Source organism: Diorhabda sublineata, chromosome 8, assembly GCF_026230105.1.
Source record: "Diorhabda sublineata isolate icDioSubl1.1 chromosome 8, icDioSubl1.1, whole genome shotgun sequence".
Taxonomy (NCBI): Eukaryota; Metazoa; Arthropoda; class Insecta; order Coleoptera; family Chrysomelidae; genus Diorhabda; species Diorhabda sublineata.
The window spans coordinates 31,870,163-31,896,117 of NC_079481.1; the positions used below are offsets into that span (position 1 = coordinate 31,870,163).

The 25,955-nt window shown below is 33.8% G+C and overlaps 1 protein-coding gene across 1 annotated transcript in view; it reads left to right on the forward strand.

The window, feature by feature from the left end:
• Positions 1-25,955, forward strand: part of LOC130448192 (mothers against decapentaplegic homolog 6-like) — an 89,100-nt gene that overhangs the window by 28,935 nt on the left and 34,210 nt on the right. Inside the window, exons 2-3 of the mRNA XM_056785446.1 lie at positions 10,674-10,727; positions 20,077-20,145. Of these exons, the coding sequence (XP_056641424.1) occupies positions 10,674-10,727; positions 20,077-20,145 (123 nt within the window). The remainder of the gene's footprint in view (positions 1-10,673; positions 10,728-20,076; positions 20,146-25,955) is intronic.

Sequence of the window (25,955 nt, forward strand, 5' to 3'; positions counted from 1 at the left end):
GATCATCGCCATATTAGACCAGTTAGGGTTAGATTAGGTTGACTGGTTGTCATTTTGAGGCTTGGATTATCGCACTTTTAGACCAATTAGGGTTAGATTAGGTTGATTGGTTGTCATTTTGAGGCTTGGATTATCGCACTTTTAGACCAGTTAGGGTTAGATTAAGTTCACTGGTTGTCATCTTGAGGCTTGGATCATCGCCATATTAAACTAGTTAGGGTTAGATTAGGTTGACTGGTTGTCATCTTGAGGCTTGGATCATCGCCATATTAAACTAGTTAGGGTTAGATTAGGTTGACTGGTTGTCATCTTGAGGCTTGGATAATCGCACTTTTAGACCAATTAGGGTTAGATTAGGTTGACTGGTTGTCATCTTGAGCCTTGGATTATCGCACTTTTAGACCAGTTAGGGTTAGATTAGGTTGACTGGTTGTCATCTTGAGGCTTGGATCATCGCCATATTAAACTAGTTAGGGTTAGATTAGGTTGACTGGTTGTCATTTTGAGGCTTGAATTATCGCACTTTTACACCAGTTAAGGTTAGATTAGGTTGACTAGGAACATCTTGAGGTTTGATCGATTAATTGATCAGATTGGGTTGATGACTCGATGCTCGTTGAGCAGTTTGCTGGCTATTTAGAGGAGTTTGACGATTCTTATTATAAAAATGATATAGAAATAAAAAAAAAAGAATCATATCAATTACTTACGTTCCCTTCTTTCTATACCGATATTCCTGCGATTCGAATTGTGTTTTAAATGTCTCTTGTTCTGTATATAACGCCGTTATATCTCTCCTAATTTCTTGTAAGTGATTATTGAGTTCTTCGTTTTGCAAAGTTTGCTCGGCCACTTCCGTATAAACTTCGGTACTTCTGTTTATAAGTCGTTGCAAAACGATTTCTACGTCTCTTCTCTTGTCCATTATTTCCTCGTATATTCTCTCTTGTTTTTTAGTTAGATTTTTATTGCAGGTTCGTTGGAATAACAGAGTCTCGATACCGCGTTGCAGCGTATTTTTTTTCTCTACCAATCCGTCTATTTCCCTTTGCAATTTCTCGTATTTCAATTCGCTCGGTTTATTTTCTTCTCGTACTTTCTGTCGGGATTTTTTTTTTATTATCGACATTATTAGTATCGTTATCTTTTATTTACCTTTATGTCTTTTTCGGTTTCGTTGATAATTTGTTCGAGTCGCGCCATGTCCCTTAGCAATTCTTCTTTTTTGACGAGCTCTTTTTGGTACATTTGTTCGCTTCTCTCTTTTTCTTTTTGTACGTTTGTACGGAACGCCGTCAAATCGTCGTTTTCCACTAAAGTTTGCTTTATCTGTTTACGAACGGAATCTATTTCCGACGACAAATTCTTATGTCTGTTTCTAAGATCTGTTAATTGTTTTTGTACTTTTTCCAATTTCCCATCGCGATGACCTGGAAATTGAAAACGCGCGTTTATTTCACACCGAATTCTACCGCGAAAGGAGTCGGTTAAATGCTTTGCTCGCCCCGATTTATTTTTCATTTCGTTACACACGAAAAGACTAGAGAGAAGGGAGAACAGAAAGCGAAGAAGAGAGAAACAGACTAAAGAAAAAAGCGAGCGAATTAATAGAAAGACCAAGGAAAGAAAAATCGGGAGAAAGAAGCGAGTAAGGATAGATCAGGCAAAGAGAAAAAGAGTAAAAGGGACAAAAAGGAGAGAAGAAAAAAAGATCGAGCAAGAGGAGTAGTTAAAACAGGCATGAGAAGAGAACAAAAGAGGAAAGAAGAAGATGAATAAGCGAAAGGTGACAGCAAGCGAACGAGAAATGGAGAGAGAGCAAGATCGGAAAGAAAATGAGTGAGTAATCGAGCAAAAGGGTGAGAAAAGAACAGAAAGCAAACGAGAGGGTGGAGAGAAGGTTAGATGAGGCAAAGAGAAATGAAAAAAGAGCAAAAGGGAAAGAAAGGAGGGGAGAAAAAAAGATCGAGCGAGAGGAGTAGTTAAATTAGGCAAAAAGGGATATGAGAAGAGAACAAAAGAGGAAAGAAGAAGATGAATAAGCGAAAGGTGACAGCAAGCGAACGAGAAATGGAGAGAGAGCAAGATCGGAAAGAAAATGAGTGAGTAATCGAGCAAAAGGGTGAGAAAAGAACAGAAAGCAAACAAGAGGGTGGAGAGAAGGTTAGATGAGGCAAAGAGAAATGAAAAAAGAGCAAAAGGGAAAGAAAGGAGAGGAGAAAAAAAGATCGAGCGAGAGGAGTAGTTAAATTAGGCAAAAAGGGATATGAGGAGAAAGCAAAAGAGGTAAAAAGAAGATGAATAAGCGAAAGGTGACAGCAAGCGAACGAGAAATGGAGAGAGAGCAAGATCGGAAAGAAAATGAGTGAGTAATCGAGCAAAAGGGTGAGAAAAGAACAGAAAGCAAACAAGAGGGTGGAGAGAAGGTTAGATGAGGCAAAGAGAAATGAAAAAAGAGCAAAAGGGAAAGAAAGGAGAGGAGAAAAAAAGATCGAGCGAGAGGAGTAGTTAAATTAGGCAAAAAGGGATATGAGGAGAAAGCAAAAGAGGTAAAAAGAAGATGAATAAGCGAAAGGTGACAGCAAGCGAACGAGAAATGGAGAGAGAGCAAGATCGGAAAGAAAATGAGTGAGTAATCGAGCAAAAGGGTGAGAAAAGAACAGAAAGCAAACAAGAGGGTGGAGAGAAGGTTAGATGAGGCAAAGAGAAATGAAAAAAGAGCAAAAGGGAAAGAAAGGAGAGAAGAAAAAAAGATCGAGCAAGAGGAGTAGTTAAAACAGGCATGAGAAGAGAACAAAAGAGGAAAGAAGAAGATGAATAAGCGAAAGGTGACAGCAAACGAACGAGAAATGGAGAGAGAGCAAGATCGGAAAGAAAATGAGTGAGTAATCGAGCAAAAGGGTGAGAAAAGAACAGAAAGCAAACAAGAGGGTGGAGAGAAGGTTAGATGAGGCAAAGATAAAAGGAAATAGAGCAAGAGTAGAAGATAAAAGGAAGAGAGTTAAAGATGTTTTCCTATAGATTCCCAAAATAGGTATACGTGGCCTTATTCGACTCAAATTGCGATTTTTTCAAATTTGGAAACATCGGGTGGCCATAACAGAGGAATAAGGTGAATAAGACAAACCAATATGGTAATGGCGAGAAGGAAAATTCTCCAAAATGGTCTCACGGTCGCCAAGGTCTTTTGAAATAACTAGAATTTCGTCTAGCTCGCGTATTTTCAATCGGAAGTCTACAAAAACGAGATTTATGCCCTTCATTGGGACACCTACACGTGCCAATCAAAATTCCGCGGACTCGCACGATTCCATACGCGTTCGAAAGACATTCGGACGACGAGGATTAAGAATTTTCCATAGTATCGAGTCGATGTTTATGAAAGTTTAGGTTTTGATGGGCAAAAACAAAAATTTCATCAAATTTAATTGATACTCGACCTATGGTTACGACGGCCGCGTTCCACGATTGCAACAGACATTTATACTCCGTTTCCAAAGCAGAAATCGTCGTATTTCCTACGGCTATTTGTTCCTCCAATTCGTCAATATATTCTCTTTTCACTTCGGCGGAAAGTTCCAATGTTTCCATTTCGCCTTCCAATTTCCACAATTCCGTTATCAACGAATGCATCAAATAATCCTGGTACCTTTTTTTCTTGGAAAGCGTTTCGTTGTCTTCTCTCCTTTTGGAAGCGATTGTTTTGTTCACCTAAACAGATTTAGTCAACATCTAAGTATCGAAATGGATGGAGGAACGCGAGGTGATTAAATACTTGCGTCAAAAATGGTTTCTTTGTATATATTAGAGGAATTTACGGTCAGGGGAAGTTTTATTGGCTTTAGAATAAAGCGAGCAGTCACAATTCTGCTACAATCGCTTAGAGAGGCTTCGAAATACGAGGTCTGGCTAGTAAATTACTATTATAGAATGTATTTGTGCAGTAGCGGTTTGAAACGAACGTGTTTTTTTCTTAAATTGAAAAAAAAACTCCCACTGAGTGTTTTAAATTGTCGCAAGAGACCTATGGGGACAATTCTCTATCTCGTGCTTGTGTTTTTGAGTGGTGTAAGCGCTTTGGTGAGGTCGAGAGAGCACTGAAGTCGCCCAGTGACTGTTTCCGGATGATTCCCGAGGCCGTAAACGCCGATAAAGAAACGGTTAGGAAAATTTTAGTGTCTAGGCCAAAAAATCTGACTTTGACAAAAAGCTGTTTCATCAAAAGATCTGCTCGGATTTCCCTGAAAGATTAGGAAAATATCTGCCCGATTTGAGTCGATGGAAGCGGTAAACCAGAGCTCCTTAAAGCCATCACCAAAGAGGACTTCCGGCACTGCTTGGATCAATGGAAAGGTGTGTGTGGCGAGGGGATGGGAGTAAATTGAAGGGGTGCATTCGAATGTAGAATAATTTTTGATATAAAACCTTTTTTTCGTAACCAATCTCTTTATTTAGTAGCCAGACCACGTAGCATCCGATAGATTTGGTGTCCAGCGATTATCATCTGTTTCATGAACTTGCTTGAAGCATTTTAATACTTCGTAGTATTCTTTTCAAAATTTCGTCAAAATATCGTTGCAAAATTACAAAACACTTGAAAGCAGAGGTGCAAGACGAAAAAATAATGGAAATAGCGATTAATACGAACCTTGAGATGTCCTTCAATACTACTTTCGACATCTTCTAAACTGTTATTAATTTTTTTAACCGATTCGAGTTCGTTAAAAAGTTCTCTTGCGGTTGTTCGAGCATCAAACAGTTTTTCATCGATATCTTTCAGAATTTGGGTATTTCGTTCCAATTCTTCTTCTTCCTGATAAACGAAAAATATAATTCGAATATTATAATCTGGATTTTATACAAAGATTATCCCAGAAGTATCTGGTTTAACCTAGAGATGGCGGTAATTGCTCGAATAAAGTTTCGATACAATACGTTTCAACGAGACCGTACGACCTGCAAGGACCAGCATCTCGGTGGTCGACCGTTGTCCCAACCCAGAAATGTTGAAGAAAATCCGAAACTCCTTCAAAAACTTTGAATCTTGACCAAACTCTTCAATCTTTTTCCGAAAAGAAATCATATTCACTTTTGTCCTAAACCTTTAAGCTGCAGGGGTCATTTTAAAGGGCTTGTACCAAACTTGATCATTGATTTTGTGGTTCCAGTCGTTCTCGAGACATGCGCGGTCCCTACCACTTAACTTAGGGGGTAGCCATATCCAAGATGATCCATTTTTCACCCCCAAACAAACCACTCCCTTCTTCTGTCGGTATTGAGCTGCAGCAGCCACTGTGCTATACAGCAGGAGGATAAGGGATTCAGCTGATCCATCAACTCCTTTTAAAAAGTCTAACGGATAGAGATTTCGTCCTCTGTGCAACGAAACCTGCATTATCTGCTAGGTGTAGCGTCTTCAGGTGTTTATTGAGACGACAGTGCCCTCTACTTGAGGTTGAGCCCCTCTAGGTTGTCCCAATAATTGGTTCTGCTCCTATCTACCTCCTTTTCCAGTTTTTTTTTTCTATTGTTCTGTAGCTGGGTCGCTTTAACGAGCTTATCAACTGGTTCGTTTCCTTTCGTGTCCTCTAATCCATTGTGGGGTAGTTTCCAAGAAGTTTTTGAGTTGACAAATAAGAAACTTGAAGTTGGAATAAAACCAAACGCGATAACCCATTATGAACATTTCTGTACCTAAATGTAACGAAATTTCGTAAGATATGACAACGCCGCGTAAATTAAACGAAGATGTACCTGTTTACATTTTTCCCTCAGAATTTCAACATTCTGTATCAACTTTTCTAAAGTTTCTTGTTTGTTACAAACGATTTGTTGTTGTTCATACACTTGAAGGCCGTATGTCTCCAATTCCACATTTTTTTTCGTTAGTTCAATTTCTATCTCGTTGATTTCTCCATTGGCTCTATCTATTAGATTGAGAAGGTGTTCCTTGAGAGCTCCTTGAAATTTTTCTAACAAAGGATGGTCCGGAAACAGTATCGATGAGTCAGGTTTGTATTCCTGATTTTTAAAATCTTTATTTACCTCGTCGCACATTATTATACAGAGAAAAAAATGTATAAAAAAAAATATTAAATCTTCAAACTAATGACAAGTGACATGACAAGTCATAATTGCCAATACGTTGTGGGTTAACTAAGTGCCTCATAGTAAGAGACCAAAAGTATAAAAACAAAAAGAAGAATTATAGAGGTTAAATCAGAAGTTATATTTATTATATAGGGTGTCTCAAAATTAAAAAAAAAGTGGATCACAGTTTGAGTTAATTTAATGTACCGGGTGGGCAACTAAGAATAAAAAAATTAGGCCCCCAGTAACACGTGGAAATTTTTTAACAAATTCCGCGCATTTTTGATTCCGCAAAGTTTAGTCTATCTCTTCAAATAAGAAGTGGGGGAGAGTGGGAAACTTGATTTAAAAACATTTCAAAATTTGTCCATTTTCGTTTTTTCAAAAAATATGGCTTAAAATTTATAAAAAACATTTCTGCTTGAAATTGAATTTTCCTCAAATTAAAGAAAAAGAAGTTTCTCTCGAACCAAATATGGTAGAAAAGTTCGAGGTAACCTTGAATGATGTAGGAAAGACACATTTCTACAAATTTTTACTTCTTAAATCTTTTTATTTGTTTTTCTTGATATTTTTTATTTATTTCGGGTCTATTTTGATGAAAATTTGATTTAAAAACATTTCAAAATTGACCCATTTTCGTTTTTCCAAAAAATATGGCTTAAAATTTATAAAAAACATTTTTTTAGAACAATATTGTAAAAAAAATTCATTCCGTAACGTTAAGATGCATTTGGTACGAAGTTTGCTACTCAAGTTTTGAGATATGGCAACACTGATATGTACATGTCAAATCTGACATTGTCAATCATAAAGTTTGACATTTGTAATGTTGGAACGTACTCAGATCTTGTTGTCAAACGACACGTGGAAATTTTTTAACAAATTCCGCGCATTTTTGATTCCACAAAGTTTAGTCTATCTCTTTAAATAAGAAGTGGGGGAGAGTGGGAAACTTGTTATGAAAAAATAGCTGTAAGTCCGGTTCTGCTTAGTCGATTTTTATGAACTTGCTGTTACTTGAAAGTTCTTTTTTCCAGGAATACAAAATATATAATTTCTAAGCAATTTAATTAGCAACTTATATGCTAGAGGGCGTTGTTTCATATATTTTAGATAGTGTAAAAGTTTGAGTCCGGCATGGAACTTTTGAGGGATGTTCCAAGTTGTTCTAGTTGATTCCAAAACGTCATGAGGTTTAGAACATTTTTAGGAAAAAAATCCACTTTCTGAGATGGGGTGTATCGAAAATTCTGCTTGAAATTGAATTTTCCTCAAATTGAAGAAAAACAAGTTTCTCTCGAACCAAATATGGTAGAAAAGTTCGAGGTAACCTTGAATGATGTAGGAAAGACACATTTCTACAAATTTTTACTTCTTAAATCTTTTTATTTGTTTTTCTTGATATTTTTTATTTATTTCGGGTCTATTTTGATGAAAATTTGATTTAAAAACATTTCAAAATTGACCCATTTTCGTTTTTCCAAAAAATATGGCTTAAAATTTATAAAAAACATTTTTTTAGAACAATATTGTAAAAAAAATTCATTCCGTAACGTTAAGATGCATTTGGTACGAAGTTTGCTACTCAAGTTTTGAGATATGGCAACACTGATATGTACATGTCAAATCTGACATTGTCAATCATAAAGTTTGACATTTGTAATGTTGGAACGTACTCAGATCTTGTTGTCAAACGACACGTGGAAATTTTTTAACAAATTCCGCGCATTTTTGATTCCACAAAGTTTAGTCTATCTCTTTAAATAAGAAGTGGGGGAGAGTGGGAAACTTGTTATGAAAAAATAGCTGTAAGTCCGGTTCTGCTTAGTCGATTTTTATGAACTTGCTGTTACTTGAAAGTTCTTTTTTCCAGGAATACAAAATATATAATTTCTAAGCAATTTAATTAGCAACTTATATGCTAGAGGGCGTTGTTTCATATATTTTAGATAGTGTAAAAGTTTGAGTCCGGCATGGAACTTTTGAGGGATGTTCCAAGTTGTTCTAGTTGATTCCAAAACGTCATGAGGTTTAGAACGACATTTTTAGGAAAAAAACCCCACTTTCTGAGCTGGGGTGTATCGAAAATTCTGCTTGAAATTGAATTTTCCTCAAATTGAAGAAAAACAAGTTTCTCTCGAACCAAATATGGTAGAAAAGTTCGAGGTAACCTTGAATGATGTAGGAAAAACATATTTCTACATTTTTTTTTTAATTTCAGGTCTATTTTGACGAAAATTTGATTTAAAATTTGTAAAGATGCATTTGGTACGAAGTTTGCTACTTAAGTTTTGACATATGGCAACACTGATATGTACATGTCAAATCTGACATTGCCAATCATAAAGTTTGACATTTGTAATGTTGGAACGTACTCAGATCGTGTTGTCATACGAGTGATATTCGAGTTGTTGTTTAGAAACTTTCGTATAATTTAAGAATCGCTTTAAAAAATCTCGTGTCGATGCGGTGCTTCGAAAGATCGCGACAGATTTAAGTATATAAATTCCAAAACTAAACAGCAAAACGACTAAATGGGTCTACAAGACGATCTAAATCCAAGGAAAGTTGTTGGCGCACTTTAAAGCAAATAGTCGCCTGTTTTTTCGAAATACCTGGACATGTGGCCAGCGTTCTATTAGAGCACCGTAGGAGGGTCAATTCTGGATGGCACACCATCGGTTGTTTGCCAAAAATCAGGAAAACCAACCGCAAAAGACGAGGTACATACAGTCTTTGTTTGGTAACCGAAAGATCGGGTATAAATTGCTTTCAAAGTCCCATATTTGATGGGACATTTCTTCGAATTGGTTTTATCTATACTACGACTCATATTGTTTTAGTTTGACCACCTTGTACGTTTATTATTATTGTAAAAAATAAATCAACGACTGATAGAAATCTTTCCCAAGTCGTAACTAATAAATAAATTCCTAAATATTTTTTCGAGGAAGCTCGAAACAAAAGATCATATTTCTCGCATCTAAAAATTTGTTTACCATTCCACGAAGATGCGTATAGCCACATAAATGTGGCTATAAAAATTCCATTAGTACAATATTTAAAAGCATTATCTAGTTAACGCTCATTTAGTGTTTCTTCCCACTGTTTGGGGCCAATTATGTATAATATTTCTCTGAAAACGTTTCGTTTGGGTTTTTGGCTTCTTTTAAATAAATACGTACAACTACAGTAGCTTTTATTATACAGGGTGATTGTTTCGAGATAAGTATATGAAAAGACATATTTGCAATATTAAAATAAACACTTTTTCACGTGCGTTTTGACCGATTATCATAAAAGACTTTGAACGCAATTTATACCCAATTGGTACCCGATCATTGGGTACCAAACTCTTCAATTCGACGTTTCGACTGATCAAAACCGTTTTTCGTTGAAATGGTGCGTGGTTTTCATGATTTTCCCAACAACTGATTGTGTACTAATACAACGGTGTCCATTTATCAGGAAAAAAACAGGACAAGAACCGTTTGTTTCAAATATTTCGTACTAGGAACAACTTTTGTTGGATTTAGACCCACCATACAGTCGATTGTTGTTTAGTTTCGGGTTGATGTTCATTAATCCACGATCTTATAGACGTCTTTCGAAAAAAACACCAGGATTCAGTCGATTTTGGACGACCTTCAGCATAAGCTTGGTTCGGGTGCCATTTTGAAACCTCTGCTCTGACATCCTCCCACTTTTTCGAAAGATCTTTGTCGGTAGATGTCGGAATGGCTCCTCTTTCATCTTCTTTTTCAGAAAGAAATACATTTCGCTGAGTTCTACATTCGAAAATTCGGTAATTATTTAGTAATTCGGGCAAAAATCCTTCCAAAACATTTTTCACGCATTTGGGGATGTTTCTGATGGTACAAATAGTAAATTCAAGTCTCCCCCAGACATTATTTCCATTATTTTGGACATGATATAGTACATATGATGAATCAATGAAACCTAACCTAACCAATTCTAAATAATTACCTTCTTGGTCGGATTAGGTTAGGTTTCATTGATTTATCATACGTAAGTTGTACCATATAATGTCTAAAATAAAATAATATGTCTCCCCCGCCTTAAATTTACTATTTGTACCATCAGAAACAACCCCAAATGCGTGAAAAATGTTTTGGAACGATTTTTCCCTTTCTAAATAATTACCAAGATTTCTCCCGGGTTCGTTTAGGGAAAAATCTATCAGGAGATTATCTCCAAGGTCCTTTGGTGCGTTATCCAACGCCAGCAAGGCTTTCATTGGTACCAACGCTGGATTTTGATTCGATTTCCACACCATCGGCAATTTTCCTTTGATTACGGTATTTTTTTTTAATACTGAAGGTCCCAATGGTACATAAAAATGTTTCGTCGAAAGTATCCGTTGTATGATTTTTTTCGTGGATCGAACTATTCATCAACATTGATACTTTTCGAACGACTCTCGTATTCGACTGGATATGTCTGTCATAAAAATCGGCGGCGTCGCCAAAGCTGCCAAAAATTGTAATTAAATTTTGTGTACGATTATCGAGTTGTGATCGAAAAAATCATTTTTTTTTTAACAATTTTGTTTGTTTCAGAAATACCACCTCCCCCGTATAGTCGAATAAATACGGAGCTATTACAACCCGAAGGTAAATATTGAATTTCCTTAAATTTTTCGATGATTTGCCGATACGTAATTTTACTAGTCGGATAAACCGGCTCGAAGGTGCATTAAAATAAATGCATTGAAAGTTTTTGCCTTTTGTAGCCACAAAAATTACCGCTTGGTATCTTTTCGAAAAATTTTTATATCAACAGATAGACAGATGAAGAATTTTCAGGAAAATTACGCAAAAATTCAGTGCCATCTTTAATATTAACTCGTTTTGAACGTCTAGAACGTCTTGGATAAGTTGACGGCTATACTGATTTGTTTATGGTAGCCCAAAGTTGTTGCCGTTTGTTCGAATGCTTATATAAATGATTAAATTCTTTATTTGTATAATGTCGAACGTCGTATTATGAATATTTCAAAACTTAAACGGTCTCAAACAATTATTATTTTCGAGTTACACATCTAAGATGTGATTAATTTGCGTAACGCTGCTACAAGGTCAATGATAAGGACGTAACTTTTCCTCAAATGTTTGATAACGTGAATTCAATGTCCCAATATTTATTTATTTGAAATTTATAAGAATATATTAGTACTTGGTACGAATTATTTGATATATTTGTATGAATAATATGGAGTTTTTACTATTTCTGTTTATTTTTAAATAGTTCTCATCAGCAACATACAACCGATTTAATGTTTTTTAGTGTTATCGCCGTTTTTAAGGTTCCAGAAGCTGGGTTTTTACTTTTAACATCCAAAAACGTTTCAAAAACTCATTTTATAAAAAACTTCCGCCTCTATCTGTGCCTATATCATTTATTTCTTTCACTGCGAAGTCCAGTACCAAGAAACGTTGAAGAAAATCCGACAAAGAGGTACTGGATGATGTAGACATTTCAATAAGTGCTGTACATACCAAATTGATTGAAATTTTGGATACAAACAACGTCGCGAAGATGTTTCCATCGAATTTTTGGCGATGTTGTTGAAGAAACAGTTCGAAAGAAGACAAAGACCGTTCCATCTACAGGAAACGAAGAAATCAAGCAAAAACGGCCGCCAGTGGCTAAGAAAAAAGTCCACCAGCTCACAAATCCGTTATTGCAATGGCCAAAAGTTTGAATCGCTACCTTATCCACCCTATTCTTCAGATTTAGCACCTTGGGATTATTTTCTGTTCCCAGACTTGTGGAAATACCTCGGTGGTCAAGATTTGACGATTGTTGAAGTGTGTCTGCGTTTTCAATGAACAAAAGCGTGCATGGAAATAGATTACGGAAGGTTTTGTGCGGTTGAACAAAACATTTGGTTTTTTTAGTGCGTTTTAAATAAATAAACGAAGTTTATCGATAAGATGGCGCAAGATTACGCAACCCAATTCAGTGCCCCCGTTCGCGATCTATCCAAATAAAAAAAGATGCGAAAAAAAGTTATTTTAACGATCCGACGACATAAACAAGTTCTGTTAAGACGTGAAAACTAAAAAAACCGACGACTAACCTTTCGAATTTCGCGTTCAATAAATAAAAATATAAAATCAACAATAAAAACATATGTTCTCGAAATATGTATATTCGTAATGTTATTAAACCATCTCTATAACTGCCAGGTGTTTAAAATTCCGCGAATTCTATAATAAAGTTACAGCTCATAGTTTGTATCTAGACGAAATTCGCAAAAGTTTAAAAATAAACTTTCAAATTCTTCCGATAGTGGAAGAATTGTTATAACGAACCGCAGACGCCGAACCCATCCATTTCCTTGGGCTGCTTTCGAGTAAATAATAGTTTTGAGATACAGACCTACACTTTCCGGCAATTTAAAGAGGTCTGACATGATGAAAGGCATTTTTACCGACGTACGAGAGTGAATTCCTTAACAGAACCTGAATACGGATTGTCCCAACTCCATATATACGTATACGTATGAAATAAAATTGATTATATTTGTCATCAATTCATATAATTTTCTATTTAAGACTCTTTATATCGAAAAAAAAGATATAAATTAGAAGCCACATACTCATCAGGCCATAGAGCAACTTATTAAGAACAGATAGAGCTTCTTATGCTCAATATTCACGAATAAATACCACATTTAGAAAAACTGATATATAAAATTACTTTGAGGCCTTATATATCAAAAATACGAGTAAAATTAGAAGTCAAAGTTTCACAGAGTCATAAAGCAACTCATTATTTACCGATAGAGCTAAGGAATATTGCTCTATATCCGATATTAATGGAATAAATACCAAATAGTTGGAAATATAACAATTTCAGATGAAGTGATATATAAAATCACTTTGAGGCCTTATATATCAAAAATTCGAGTTAAATTAGAAGTCAAAGTTTCACAGAGTCATAAAGCAACTCATTATTTACCGATAGAGCTAAGGAATATTGCTCTATATCCGATATTAATGGAATAAATACCAAATAGTTGGAAATATAACAATTTCAGATGAACTGATATATAAAATCACTTTGAGGCCTTATATATCAAAAATTCGAGTTAAATTAGAAGTCAAAGTTTCACAGAGTCATAAAGCAACTCATTATTTACCGATAGAGCTAAGGAATATTGCTCTATATCCGATATTAATGGAATAAATACCAAATAGTTGGAAATATAACAATTTCAGATGAACTGATATATAAAATCACTTTGAGGCCTTATATATCAAAAATTCGAGTTAAATTAGAAGTCAAAGTTTCACAGAGTCATAAAGCAACTCATTATTTACCGATAGAGCTAAGGAATATTGCTCTATATCCGATATTAATGGAATAAATACCAAATAGTTGGAAATATAACAATTTCAGATGAAGTGATATATAAAATCACTTTGAGGCCTTATATATCAAAAATTCGAGTTAAATTAGAAGTCAAAGTTTCACAGAGTCATAAAGCAACTCATTATTTACCGATAGAGCTAAGGAATATTGCTCTATATCCGATATTAATGGAATAAATACCAAATAGTTGGAAATATAACAATTTCAGATGAACTGATATATAAAATCACTTTGAGGCCTTATATATCAAAAATACGAGTAAAATTAGAAGTCAAAGTTTCATATAGTCATAAAGCAACTCATTATTCACCGATAGAGCTAAGGAATATTGCTCTATATCCGATATTAATGGAATAAATACCAAATAGTTGGAAATATAACAATTTCAGATGAACTGATATATAAAATCACTTTGAGGCCTTATATATCAAAAATACGAGTTAAATTAGAAGTCAAAGTTTCACAGAGTCATAAAGCAACTCATTATTCACTGATAGAGCTAAGGAATATTGCTCTATATCCGATATTAATGGAATAAATACCAAATAGTTGGAAATATAACAATTTCAGATGAACTGATATATAAAATCACTTTGAGGCCTTATATATCAAAAATACGAGTTAAATTAGAAGTCAAAGTTTCACAGAGTCATAAAGCAACTCATTATTCACCGATAGAGCTAAGGAATATTGCTCTATATCCGATATTAATGGAATAAATACCAAATAGTTGGAAATATAACAATTTCAGATGAACTGATATATAAAATCACTTTGAGGCCTTATATATCAAAAATTCGAGTTAAATTAGAAGTCAAAGTTTCACAGAGTCATAAAGCAACTCATTATTCACCGATAGAGCTAAAGAATATTGCTCTATGTCCGATATTAATGGAATAAATACCAAATAGTTGGAAATATAACAATTTCAGATGAACTGATATATAAAATCACTTTGAGGCCTTATATATCAAAAATACGAGTAAAATTAGAAGTCAAAGTTTCATATAGTCATAAAGCAACTCATTATTTACCGATAGAGCTAAGGAATATTGCTCTATATCCGATATTAATGGAATAAATACCAAATAGTTGGAAATATAACAATTTCAGATGAACTGATATATAAAATCACTTTGAGGCCTTATATATCAAAAATACGAGTTAATTTAGAAGTCAAAGTTTCACAGAGTCATAAAGCAACTCATTATTTACCGATAGAGCTAAGGAATATTGCTCTATATCCGATATTAATGGAATAAATACCAAATAGTTGGAAATATAACAATTTCAGATGAATTGATATATAAAATCACTTTGAGGCCTTATATATCAAAAATACGAGTAAAATTAGAAGTCAAAGTTTCACAGAGTCATAAAGCAACTCATTATTTACCGATAGAGCTAAGGAATATTGCTCTATATCCGATATTAATGGAATAAATACCAAATAGTTGGAAATATAACAATTTCAGATGAACTGATATATAAAATCACTTTGAGGCCTTATATATCAAAAATTCGAGTTAAATTAGAAGTCAAAGTTTCACAGAGTCATAAAGCAACTCATTATTTACCGATAGAGCTAAGGAATATTGCTCTATATCCGATATTAATGGAATAAATACCAAATAGTTGGAAATATAACAATTTCAGATGAACTGATATATAAAATCACTTTGAGGCCTTATATATCAAAAATTCGAGTTAAATTAGAAGTCAAAGTTTCACAGAGTCATAAAGCAACTCATTATTTACCGATAGAGCTAAGGAATATTGCTCTATATCCGATATTAATGGAATAAATACCAAATAGTTGGAAATATAACAATTTCAGATGAACTGATATATAAAATCACTTTGAGGCCTTATATATCAAAAATTCGAGTTAAATTAAAGTCAAAGTTTCACAGAGTCATAAAGCAACTCATTATTCACCGATAGAGCTAAGGAATATTGCTATATATCCGATATTAATGGAATAAATACCAAATAGTTGGAAATATAACAATTTCAGATGAACTGATATATAAAATCACTTTGAGGCCTTATATATCAAAAATTCGAGTTAAATTAGAAGTCAAAGTTTCACAGAGTCATAAAGCAACTCATTATTTACCGATAGAGCTAAGGAATATTGCTCTATATCCGATATTAATGGAATAAATACCAAATAGTTGGAAATATAACAATTTCAGATGAACTGATATATAAAATCACTTTGAGGCCTTATATATCAAAAATACGAGTAAAATTAGAAGTCAAAGTTTCACAGAGTCATAAAGCAACTCATTATTTACCGATAGAGCTAAGGAATATTGCTATATATCCGATATTAATGGAATAAATACCAAATAGTTGGAAATATAACAATTTCAGATGAACTGATATATAAAATCACTTTGAGGCCTTATATATCAAAAATTCGAGTTAAATTAGAAGTCAAAGTTTCACAGAGTCATAGAGCAACTCATTATTAACCAATAGACCTAAGGAATGTTATCATATGCCCACTATTCATGAAATAAATAAGTGGAACATGACATATTTAAAAAAAAGATGTATTTGATAACTTTAAGTTCTTATATTTCAGAAACAAAAGTTACATTAGTAGTCGAAGATTCTTCATGTCATAAAGCAACTCATTATTAATCAATGGAGCTTCAAAAATGTTCAATATTCATGAAATAAATGCCAAATAGGTGGAACATGTCATCAAAAGAAAAGATAAATTAAATAACTTTAAATTCTTATATATGAATTTACTTTAAGACTTTATGTATCAAAAATTAGAGTTAAATAAAAGTCAAAGATTCGCCAGGTCATAGAATAACTCTTTATGAACGGATATATCTAAAAAAAATTTCTCTATTGCTCTATTTTTAAACTTTTTGATCCTATTATTAACAGAATAAAAGAGATTATAAAACCACGCGAGACTTTATGATTGCTAGAAGTTTGGAAATAATAATTTAGAAATTACTAGTAAAAAGTGTAGACAGAAACAAATATGTGAACAAGGAGATAAGATACAGTTCCAAATTATTCAATCAACTACTCAAAAATACTTTCAAAACAATCAAAATTGGGGCGCATAAGGGATAAACATAATTATTTCAAAGCAAAATATTATTAAAAACAAGCATTAGTTATTTGTAATGTTACAATCAGTGGGACATTCTTTATATTTAAACAGTTTTAGATCATTTATTAGATATTTAGATAAAATAAAACACGTCGAGAAGAACGACATTACTAAATTAGAGTGGAATGTGGATGGAAATAGTTTTAACTTCGAAGAAAGGTTAAGAATAAAAGTTTTGGTTGTAAAATATAAGTACAAAAGACTCCGATTATTATCAGTTTTGTCTATTATGCATAAACTATATACTAAGAATTCATACCTGTGGAATACACGTTAATTAAAGTTCATTTAATCACTTCGATTCACCATTTAAACACACAACACAATTTTATTTTCTGTTATGTGTATATGTGTTACACATCTGACTGTACAATCTCTGTAGCGCGAAATGATTCCTATTTTATCGACATGGAGCGCGGTAAAAAGGAATACGAAATAAAAATAATTCTTTTATAGGTATAAAAACCAAATCAAAATATGGATAAAATCGTATATTCATAATTTATAAAACGATATTTTAGTCAATCTTAATACAATTCTAGATACATTCTTATTTTACGTTTATTATTTTATTTCCGCCATTTTGTAGTACATTTAGGTTATAATGAACTATCAATATCTGGTTATAAGATATAGCAATTTTACATAAATAAAAAAGTTAAATAGACAAATATTATTTTCCCACCGTACTAATGTACAAATTGTAGGTTTGGGTTGCTGTTTAGATTGTCATATCTATTTTTAACAACTAGCTAAAGCGAACAAGATATGTTTTATTCATTAACGTTTTTTTCTACATACGGGGTAAAGCTGGATATCAAGTTGTTTTTTTTTTTCTAATACGTAAAAAAAGAGATTGTATATCTCTTATTGATTTGCATTCGATATAATCGATTACTGTTGAAAATTATTCCGCATAAATTAGTTAAAAGTTATCTAAAAAGTGTTTCCATTATAATTTGTTGTATAAAGTACCGAAGAAAATGTTTGTAATGATTTAAATGCCTCCATCACTTTTATTTCAATATATATATAATCTGTGCGAGAAAATGAACTGGGGTAACCTTTAGGTTGTTTGCTTTGCTTTCGTTTCATTATTTGAAGCGACATTCATGTAAGCGTACAGCGCCGGACTCGCCCCGAATGCAGGTTTTTACTTAAAAAATATATATCAATTTCATCATAAATAGACATTCTGATGAAAATTAACATAAATTATAATTATTTATTGAAAATACTTATAGAAGAAGAAATAATCACTCTATTATAGTGATTACATTAACAGTATTAGCACAAACGTCAAAATTCAATAGCAAAATTTTTTCTAGAACGTCATGAAATTAGTCACACAACCTCGTGGCGTTGTACTGCAACTTGAAAAGCTATAAAAGCAACGGCTAAAAATGTGAAATCATTAACGGAAACGCAAGAACATCATTTCCGTAACAAACCATCTTGTTCGAATACCGTTAACGACGAATGTTATCCGTCGGCCTTACAACTTACCAGGGGCATACAAAAAATTGTATAATATTATTTTTTTTTTATATAAAAAATTAATGAAATGAAAAAAATAAACTTTTATGTTGTTTATTTTGATAATACACTATATTTATAGTTATTGACAATAGGAAATGGCGAATTTAAGTTGAAAATAATCATAAATCTGGTTGAAATAGAATATTAAAACGAAATTCTTATAATAAATCAATTCACCATGTATAACCCACGAAAACTATGTAGTATACTTTTTCTATTCTTATTTAAAGGTCTGTTAAAAGTATTATTATTAAACTTATATATCAGGGTGAGTTTTAAACAGACATACAGTTTCATACAATAAATTGATGGCAAGTCTCAACAAGTTATAAAAGCTTTGAATAATTTTATCATTAAATATGTCAATTTAGACATAAATTCCCACCAAGCCGAAAATACGTATGGCGTACTCATGCGATTACAACTTTTACAATTTTTGAATCGTTATATCTCAGAAACGGTGACTCGTAGGAAAAAAACTATCGATACGTTTTTTGTAGATAATTTTATGATCTACAATTTTTGTCTGAGGTATTTTTGTGATAAAATTCATCGTTTTGCCGAAAATCGCGAAAAAAAACATTTGACCTTGAATAAATTTTTTTCCACACAAGGCAATGATTGGGGAACTTTCATATTTTATTTTTAATTATATTTTAAACGATTTTACTGATTCTCAGCTTAGTGTGGATTTATCTAATTTGACCGGACTATAACTCGCTTAAAATAGTGATATCGAAATTAAGGACTCGATCTCATATTTTTTTACAGTACAACATCGTAAATCCGGCATCGCTGCAAAAGGATTGGTTCCGGATTTTAAATCATACGAACAATCGAATGCATTTATAGTGGCGCCAACTGTCGCACTAACAATAAATCATATCGCATTACATAATAATGTAAACAGATGGAGAAGTATGCATAAAATATAATAAAATTGTGTTTAATACTACACAAAAACACATTTATAAAATAATAATAATAATAATAATAATAAAAATAGAAAGATTAAATACTTTATAAACATATATTGTGTCGCCATCTAGTGTCATATACAGAAATTTGGCTATTATCGTTTTCTCTTCCGTTTTTTTTTGCTCTTCTAATGAACTACCTAACGAATTGAACCTATCAGTTGTCATTATTTATATTGAAGTTTCCTTACTTTTTATAGAACACCTGTAGTACTAAAAATTTAATTTAAGAAAGATCATAGAATTCGTTCTATAAACCACTCCTATTTGAGGTGTCGTGCGGGCGGTCGTTCATTATTTTTCGTTTAGACACGTCGAGCTTCTTTGATGTAATGGGCATTTATAAGCACAAAAACTCTCTTTGTCGAAAGCGATTCATTCATTTCATTCACATACCTACCTAAAAAGAACTTTACGCAATCGACAAATATGCATAAAGTAGTCACACAGAATAAAAACAGTTTTTAAGTTAATCGTTGTGTCATCCGTCATCTGTCACAATTTTATTTACTTCACACAGATTAAAAACAATTTTTAACATGATAATCGTTAATTGTTGTCACGATTTCATATAAATATGATTGATTTGTTTTTATACTCGTATTATAACGAATAGTACGAGGGTTATGTGGAAAGTTTCCGATGAAATGTTTCAAATTCTTCCTCAATTCCTCAAGAAAACACAGAATGTCAAATCATACGACCTCGAACGTGCTTCGTTTCTATCTTGTTCGACAGCGTTGCCGGACTTTGAACGTTACCGGACCTATGCCAATTTTTCGAGAGCGAGAGATTTTAATCAAACGAGGACGGAAACTTTACAGGGAACTGTAAGAGAACATTTGAGTTCGTACTTATTTTGTTTTGAGTACTGATATTAACAAAATAATTTTCGTAAATTTTATTTTGGTTTTGTTACAGATAGAGCTCCGAAAGAAGTTCCTCTAGTTTGTCGAGATTCCTTTCCTGGTTCGCTTACAACCAACGGAGGTATGTTCATGACATTAATTACTTCAACTTTCTTCTATTACATACGAGGGTGATTTGAAAAGAAACCAAAATACTTATTTTTTTCAAATGCGATCGTTGTTTTGCAATTCTTTATCTTATTTTTTTTTTTTTTTTGGTTGGACCTAATCTCAAAAATTCGAGTTATAGATCTGAAATCCCTTCTCCGAGGGTTTGATTAACCCCCTAAAAATACTTCACGAAAAAGTTACAACAAACCAAAAATCAATTAAATTCAGTTCAGGTTAATATTAGACTCGTCCTTTGTTATTATACGAGGTTGTTTCCAAAAGTCTGATACTTCTGCTTCGTTATTAACAGTAAAATATTGGGTAGCAAAGTTTCGACGAGACCAGCATCGCAGTGGTCGACCACGAAGTGATACTCGATGATAGTGCGTGAACTAACAGACGTCGTAGGCATTCAAAATTCCATATTAATCGAAAATTTGGATTTGTGCTCAAATTTTATAACTCAAAAACTATAAATTGTTGATTTAGTTCCCATTCCGAATCAGTGGGTTCATCGAGACGACGTATAAACCTCCCCCCTCGGGCCCCAAGTACCTGACGGGTCGTCGTCGTCGCGGTAATCCCTTCAATTTCCACGAGGCTGTAATAGACGACGTAGACGTTGGCCACGCTATGCACTAGGTACATTTTCTGTCGTGATATTCGTGCTCGGGGACCTCGTAAACTCCCAAACTCATACGAATGTCAAATAGAAACTAGGCGGTAAAAATATCACTTCCAAGGTTTCCGACAAACCAAAAATCAATTAAATTCAGTTCAGGTTAATATTAGACTCGTCCTTTGTTATTATACGAGGTTGTTTCCAAAAGTCTGATACTTCTGCTTCGTTATTAACAGTAAAATATTGGGTAGCAAAGTTTCGACGAGACCAGCATCGCAGTGGTCGACCACGAAGTGATACTCGATGATAGTGCGTGAACTAACAGACGTCGTAGGCATTCAAAATTCCATATTAATCGAAAATTTGGATTTGTGCTCAAATTTTATAACTCAAAAACTATAAATTGTTGATTTAGTTCCCATTCCGAATCAGTGGGTTCATCGAGACGACGTATAAACCTCCCCCCTCGGGCCCCAAGTACCTGACGGGTCGTCGTCGTCGCGGTAATCCCTTCAATTTCCACGAGGCTGTAATAGACGACGTAGACGTTGGCCACGCTATGCACTAGGTACATTTTCTGTCGTGATATTCGTGCTCGGGGACCTCGTAAACTCCCAAACTCATACGAATGTCAAATAGAAACTAGGCGGTAAAAATATCACTTCCAAGGTTTCCGACAAACCAAAAATCAATTAAATTCAGTTCAGGTTAATATTAGACTCGTCCTTTGTTATTATACGAGGTTGTTTCCAAAAGTCTGATACTTCTGCTTCGTTATTAACAGTAAAATATTGGGTAGCAAAGTTTCGACGAGACCAGCATCGCAGTGGTCGACCACGAAGTGATACTCGATGATAGTGCGTGAACTAACAGACGTCGTAGGCATTCAAAATTCCATATTAATCGAAAATTTGGATTTGTGCTCAAATTTTATAACTCAAAAACTATAAATTGTTGATTTAGTTCCCATTCCGAATCAGTGGGTTCATCGAGACGACGTATAAACCTCCCCCCTCGGGCCCCAAGTACCTGACGGGTCGTCGTCGTCGCGGTAATCCCTTCAATTTCCACGAGGCTGTAATAGACGACGTAGACGTTGGCCACGCTATGCACTAGGTACATTTTCTGTCGTGATATTCGTGCTCGGGGACCTCGTAAACTCCCAAACTCATACGAATGTCAAATAGAAACTAGGCGGTAAAAATATCACTTCCAAGGTTTCCGACAAACCAAAAATCAATTAAATTCAGTTCAGGTTAATATTAGACTCGTCCTTTGTTATTATACGAGGTTGTTTCCAAAAGTCTGATACTTCTGCTTCGTTATTAACAGTAAAATATTGGGTAGCAAAGTTTCGACGAGACCAGCATCGCAGTGGTCGACCACGAAGTGATACTCGATGATAGTGCGTGAACTAACAGACGTCGTAGGCATTCAAAATTCCATATTAATCGAAAATTTGGACTTGTGCTCAAATTTTATAACTCAAAAACTATAAATTGTTGATTTAGTTCCCATTCCGAATCAGTGGGTTCATCGAGACGACGTATAAACCTCCCCCCTCGGGCCCCAAGTACCTAACGGGTCGTCGTCGTCGCGGTAATCCCTTCAATTTCCACGGGGCTGTAATAGACGACGTAGACGTTGGCCACGCTACGCACTAGGTACATTTTCTGTCGTGATATTCGTGCTCGGGGACTTCGTAAACTCCCAAACTCATACGAATGTCAAATAGAAACATATTTAATTAAAAAAAAATATTTTCTGATTGCGTAAATAACAAATAATAATAAAAAAAAACGTAAGTCAATAATGAGACGCCGCAGTATTCAACACACCTTAGACAGCCCCGGGCTAAGGACAGTTACGCGATGGAGGCCACTTCGGGACTTCTTGTACGTGTGTGTGTTGGTCACCTTGAGTGGGACCTGTCCACTCTAACATAACAGAGGAAGAGAGAAACTTATGATCTCATATTTACTTCATAAGCTACGGATTGCGAAATGTAAATAAACGTTTATTTCGAGTTCTGAAGAATGTATTAAAAAAAGTTACGGAGCAGTTTTTCCGGGGGTTTTTTGGGCACATTTTTTTTGAAACGACCGTCTATCATCGTCCTTTATAGTAAGTTGAGAGTTGAAATATTTTAGTGCACGGAAAATTCGATGGTTTAAAGTACACAGACGCCGCTAGCGTCGTAAAATTTTGGATAGCGAAATAGTTGGACAGATGTTTATACCCAGAGGCGCCGATTTAGATATATATCTAGAATGTGTGATGAAGCGTGTTAGTACGGTCAAATGAATCAGAAAAACGAACATTTAAAATGATTAGGCGGCTTTCTAACGAAGAATTTTCCAGTAAGAACGTGAATTTTCAATAAATTCTTCATATGATTATATAATATATTGTGAATTTAACATAAATAGCCCTAATTGTAAATGTACACACACACGAAATAGTTATAACCCCTTGGAAAGCGCGATTTCTCTTTTATTTCATAAATTACTTAACATTTTCTAATGAAAATTGATTGCTTTTCATACGGGTTTCTTTATTTTATATAACCTAACAGTTTTAGAGGGGTTTTGACCCAATTTATCACAAAAATCGAATCGGGAATGACGTATTGGATTTTGTATTTCAAATTTTCAAAGACGTCCCTGTTCCAATATCAAAATTCTCGCTATTAAGTGAATTTCATAATTCCCGCTTCGAGTCCCCCACTAAAAACGTCAATTACCCGTTTTTAGATCTTGAAACTGTCAGAATAAAGAGTGAAAACATACATAACCTCAAAATATTTCAGTTATACAACTTTAAATTCTAAAAGTAATTACATAAACGAAAACTTACCATAATTTATCACAAATTGAAGCCCCAGTCGTAACCCAATTTTAGAAACAAAAAAAAACGAATCGGGAATGACGTATTGGATTTTGTATTTCAAATTTTCAAAGACGTCCCTGTACCAGTATCAAAATTCTCGCTATTAAGTGAATTTCATAATTCCCGCTTCGAATCCCCCACTAAAAACGTCAATTACCCGTTTTTAGATCTTGAAACTGTCAGAATAAAGAGTGAAAACATACATAACCTCAAAATATTTCAGTTATACAACTTTAAATTCTAAAAGTAATTACATAAACGAAAACTTACCCCAATTTATCACAAATTTAAGCCCCAGTCGTAACCCAATTTTAGAAACAAAAAAAAACGAATCGGGAATGACGTATTGGATTTTGTATTTCAAATTTTCAAAGACGTCCCTGTTCCAGTATCAAAATTCTCGCTATTAAGTGAATTTCATAATTCCCGCTTCGAATCCCCCACTAAAAACGTCAATTACCCGTTTTTAGATCTTGAAACTGTCAGAATAAAGAGTGAAAACATACATAACCTCAAAATATTTCAGTTATACAACTTTAAATTCTAAAAGTAATTACATAAACAAAAACTTACCCCAATTTATCACAAATTGAAGCCCCAGTTGTAACCCAATTTTAGAAACAAAAAAAAACGAATCGGGAATGACGTATTGGATTTTGTATTTCAAATTTTCAAAGACGTCCCTGTTCCAATATCAAAATTCTCGCTATTAAGTGAATTTCATAATTCCCGCTTCGAGTCCCCCACTAAAAACGTCAATTACCCGTTTTTAGATCTTGAAACTGTCAGAATAAAGAGTGAAAACATACATAACCTCAAAATATTTCAGTTATACAACTTTAAATTCTAAAAGTAATTACATAAACGAAAACTTACCATAATTTATCACAAATTGAAGCCCCAGTCGTAACCCAATTTTAGAAACAAAAAAAAACGAATCGGGAATGACGTATTGGATTTTGTATTTCAAATTTTCAAAGACGTCCCTGTACCAGTATCAAAATTCTCGCTATTAAGTGAATTTCATAATTCCCGCTTCGAATCCCCCACTAAAAACGTCAATTACCCGTTTTTAGATCTTGAAACTGTCAGAATAAAGAGTGAAAACATACATAACCTCAAAATATTTCAGTTATACAACTTTAAATTCTAAAAGTAATTACATAAACGAAAACTTACCCCAATTTATCACAAATTTAAGCCCCAGTCGTAACCCAATTTTAGAAACAAAAAAAAACGAATCGGGAATGACGTATTGGATTTTGTATTTCAAATTTTCAAAGACGTCCCTGTTCCAGTATCAAAATTCTCGCTATTAAGTGAATTTCATAATTCCCGCTTCGAATCCCCCACTAAAAACGTCAATTACCCGTTTTTAGATCTTGAAACTGTCAGAATAAAGAGTGAAAACATACATAACCTCAAAATATTTCAGTTATACAACTTTAAATTCTAAAAGTAATTACATAAACAAAAACTTACCCCAATTTATCACAAATTGAAGCCCCAGTTGTAACCCAATTTTAGAAACAAAAAAAAACGAATCGGGAATGACGTATTGGATTTTGTATTTCAAATTTTCAAAGACGTCCCTGCTCCAGTATCAAAATTCTCGCTATTAAGTGAATTTCATAATTCCCGCTTCGAATCCCCCACTAAAAACGTCAATTACCCGTTTTTAGATCTTGAAACTGTCAGAATAAAGAGTGAAAACATACATAACCTCAAAATATTTCAGTTATACAACTTTAAATTCTAAAAGTAATTACATAAACGAAAACTTACCCCAATTTATCACAAATTGAAGCCCCAGTTGTAACCCAATTTTAGAAACAAAAAAAAACGAATCGGGAATGACGTATTGGATTTTGTATTTCAAATTTTCAAAGACGTCCCTGCTCCAGTATCAAAATTCTCGCTATTAAGTGAATTTCATAATTCCCGCTTCGAATCCCCCACTAAAAACGTCAATTACCCGTTTTTAGATCTTGAAACTGTCAGAATAAAGAGTGAAAACATACATAACCTCAAAATATTTCAATTATACAACTTTAAATTCTAAAAGTAATTACATAAACGAAAACTTACCCCAATTTATCACAAATTTAATACCCAGTCGTAACCCAATTTTAGAAACAAAAAAAAACGAATCGGGAATGACGTATTGGATTTTGTATTTCAAATTTTCAAAGACGTCCCTGCTCCAGTATCAAAATTCTCGCTATTAAGTGAATTTCATAATTCCCGCTTCGAATCCCCCACTAAAAACG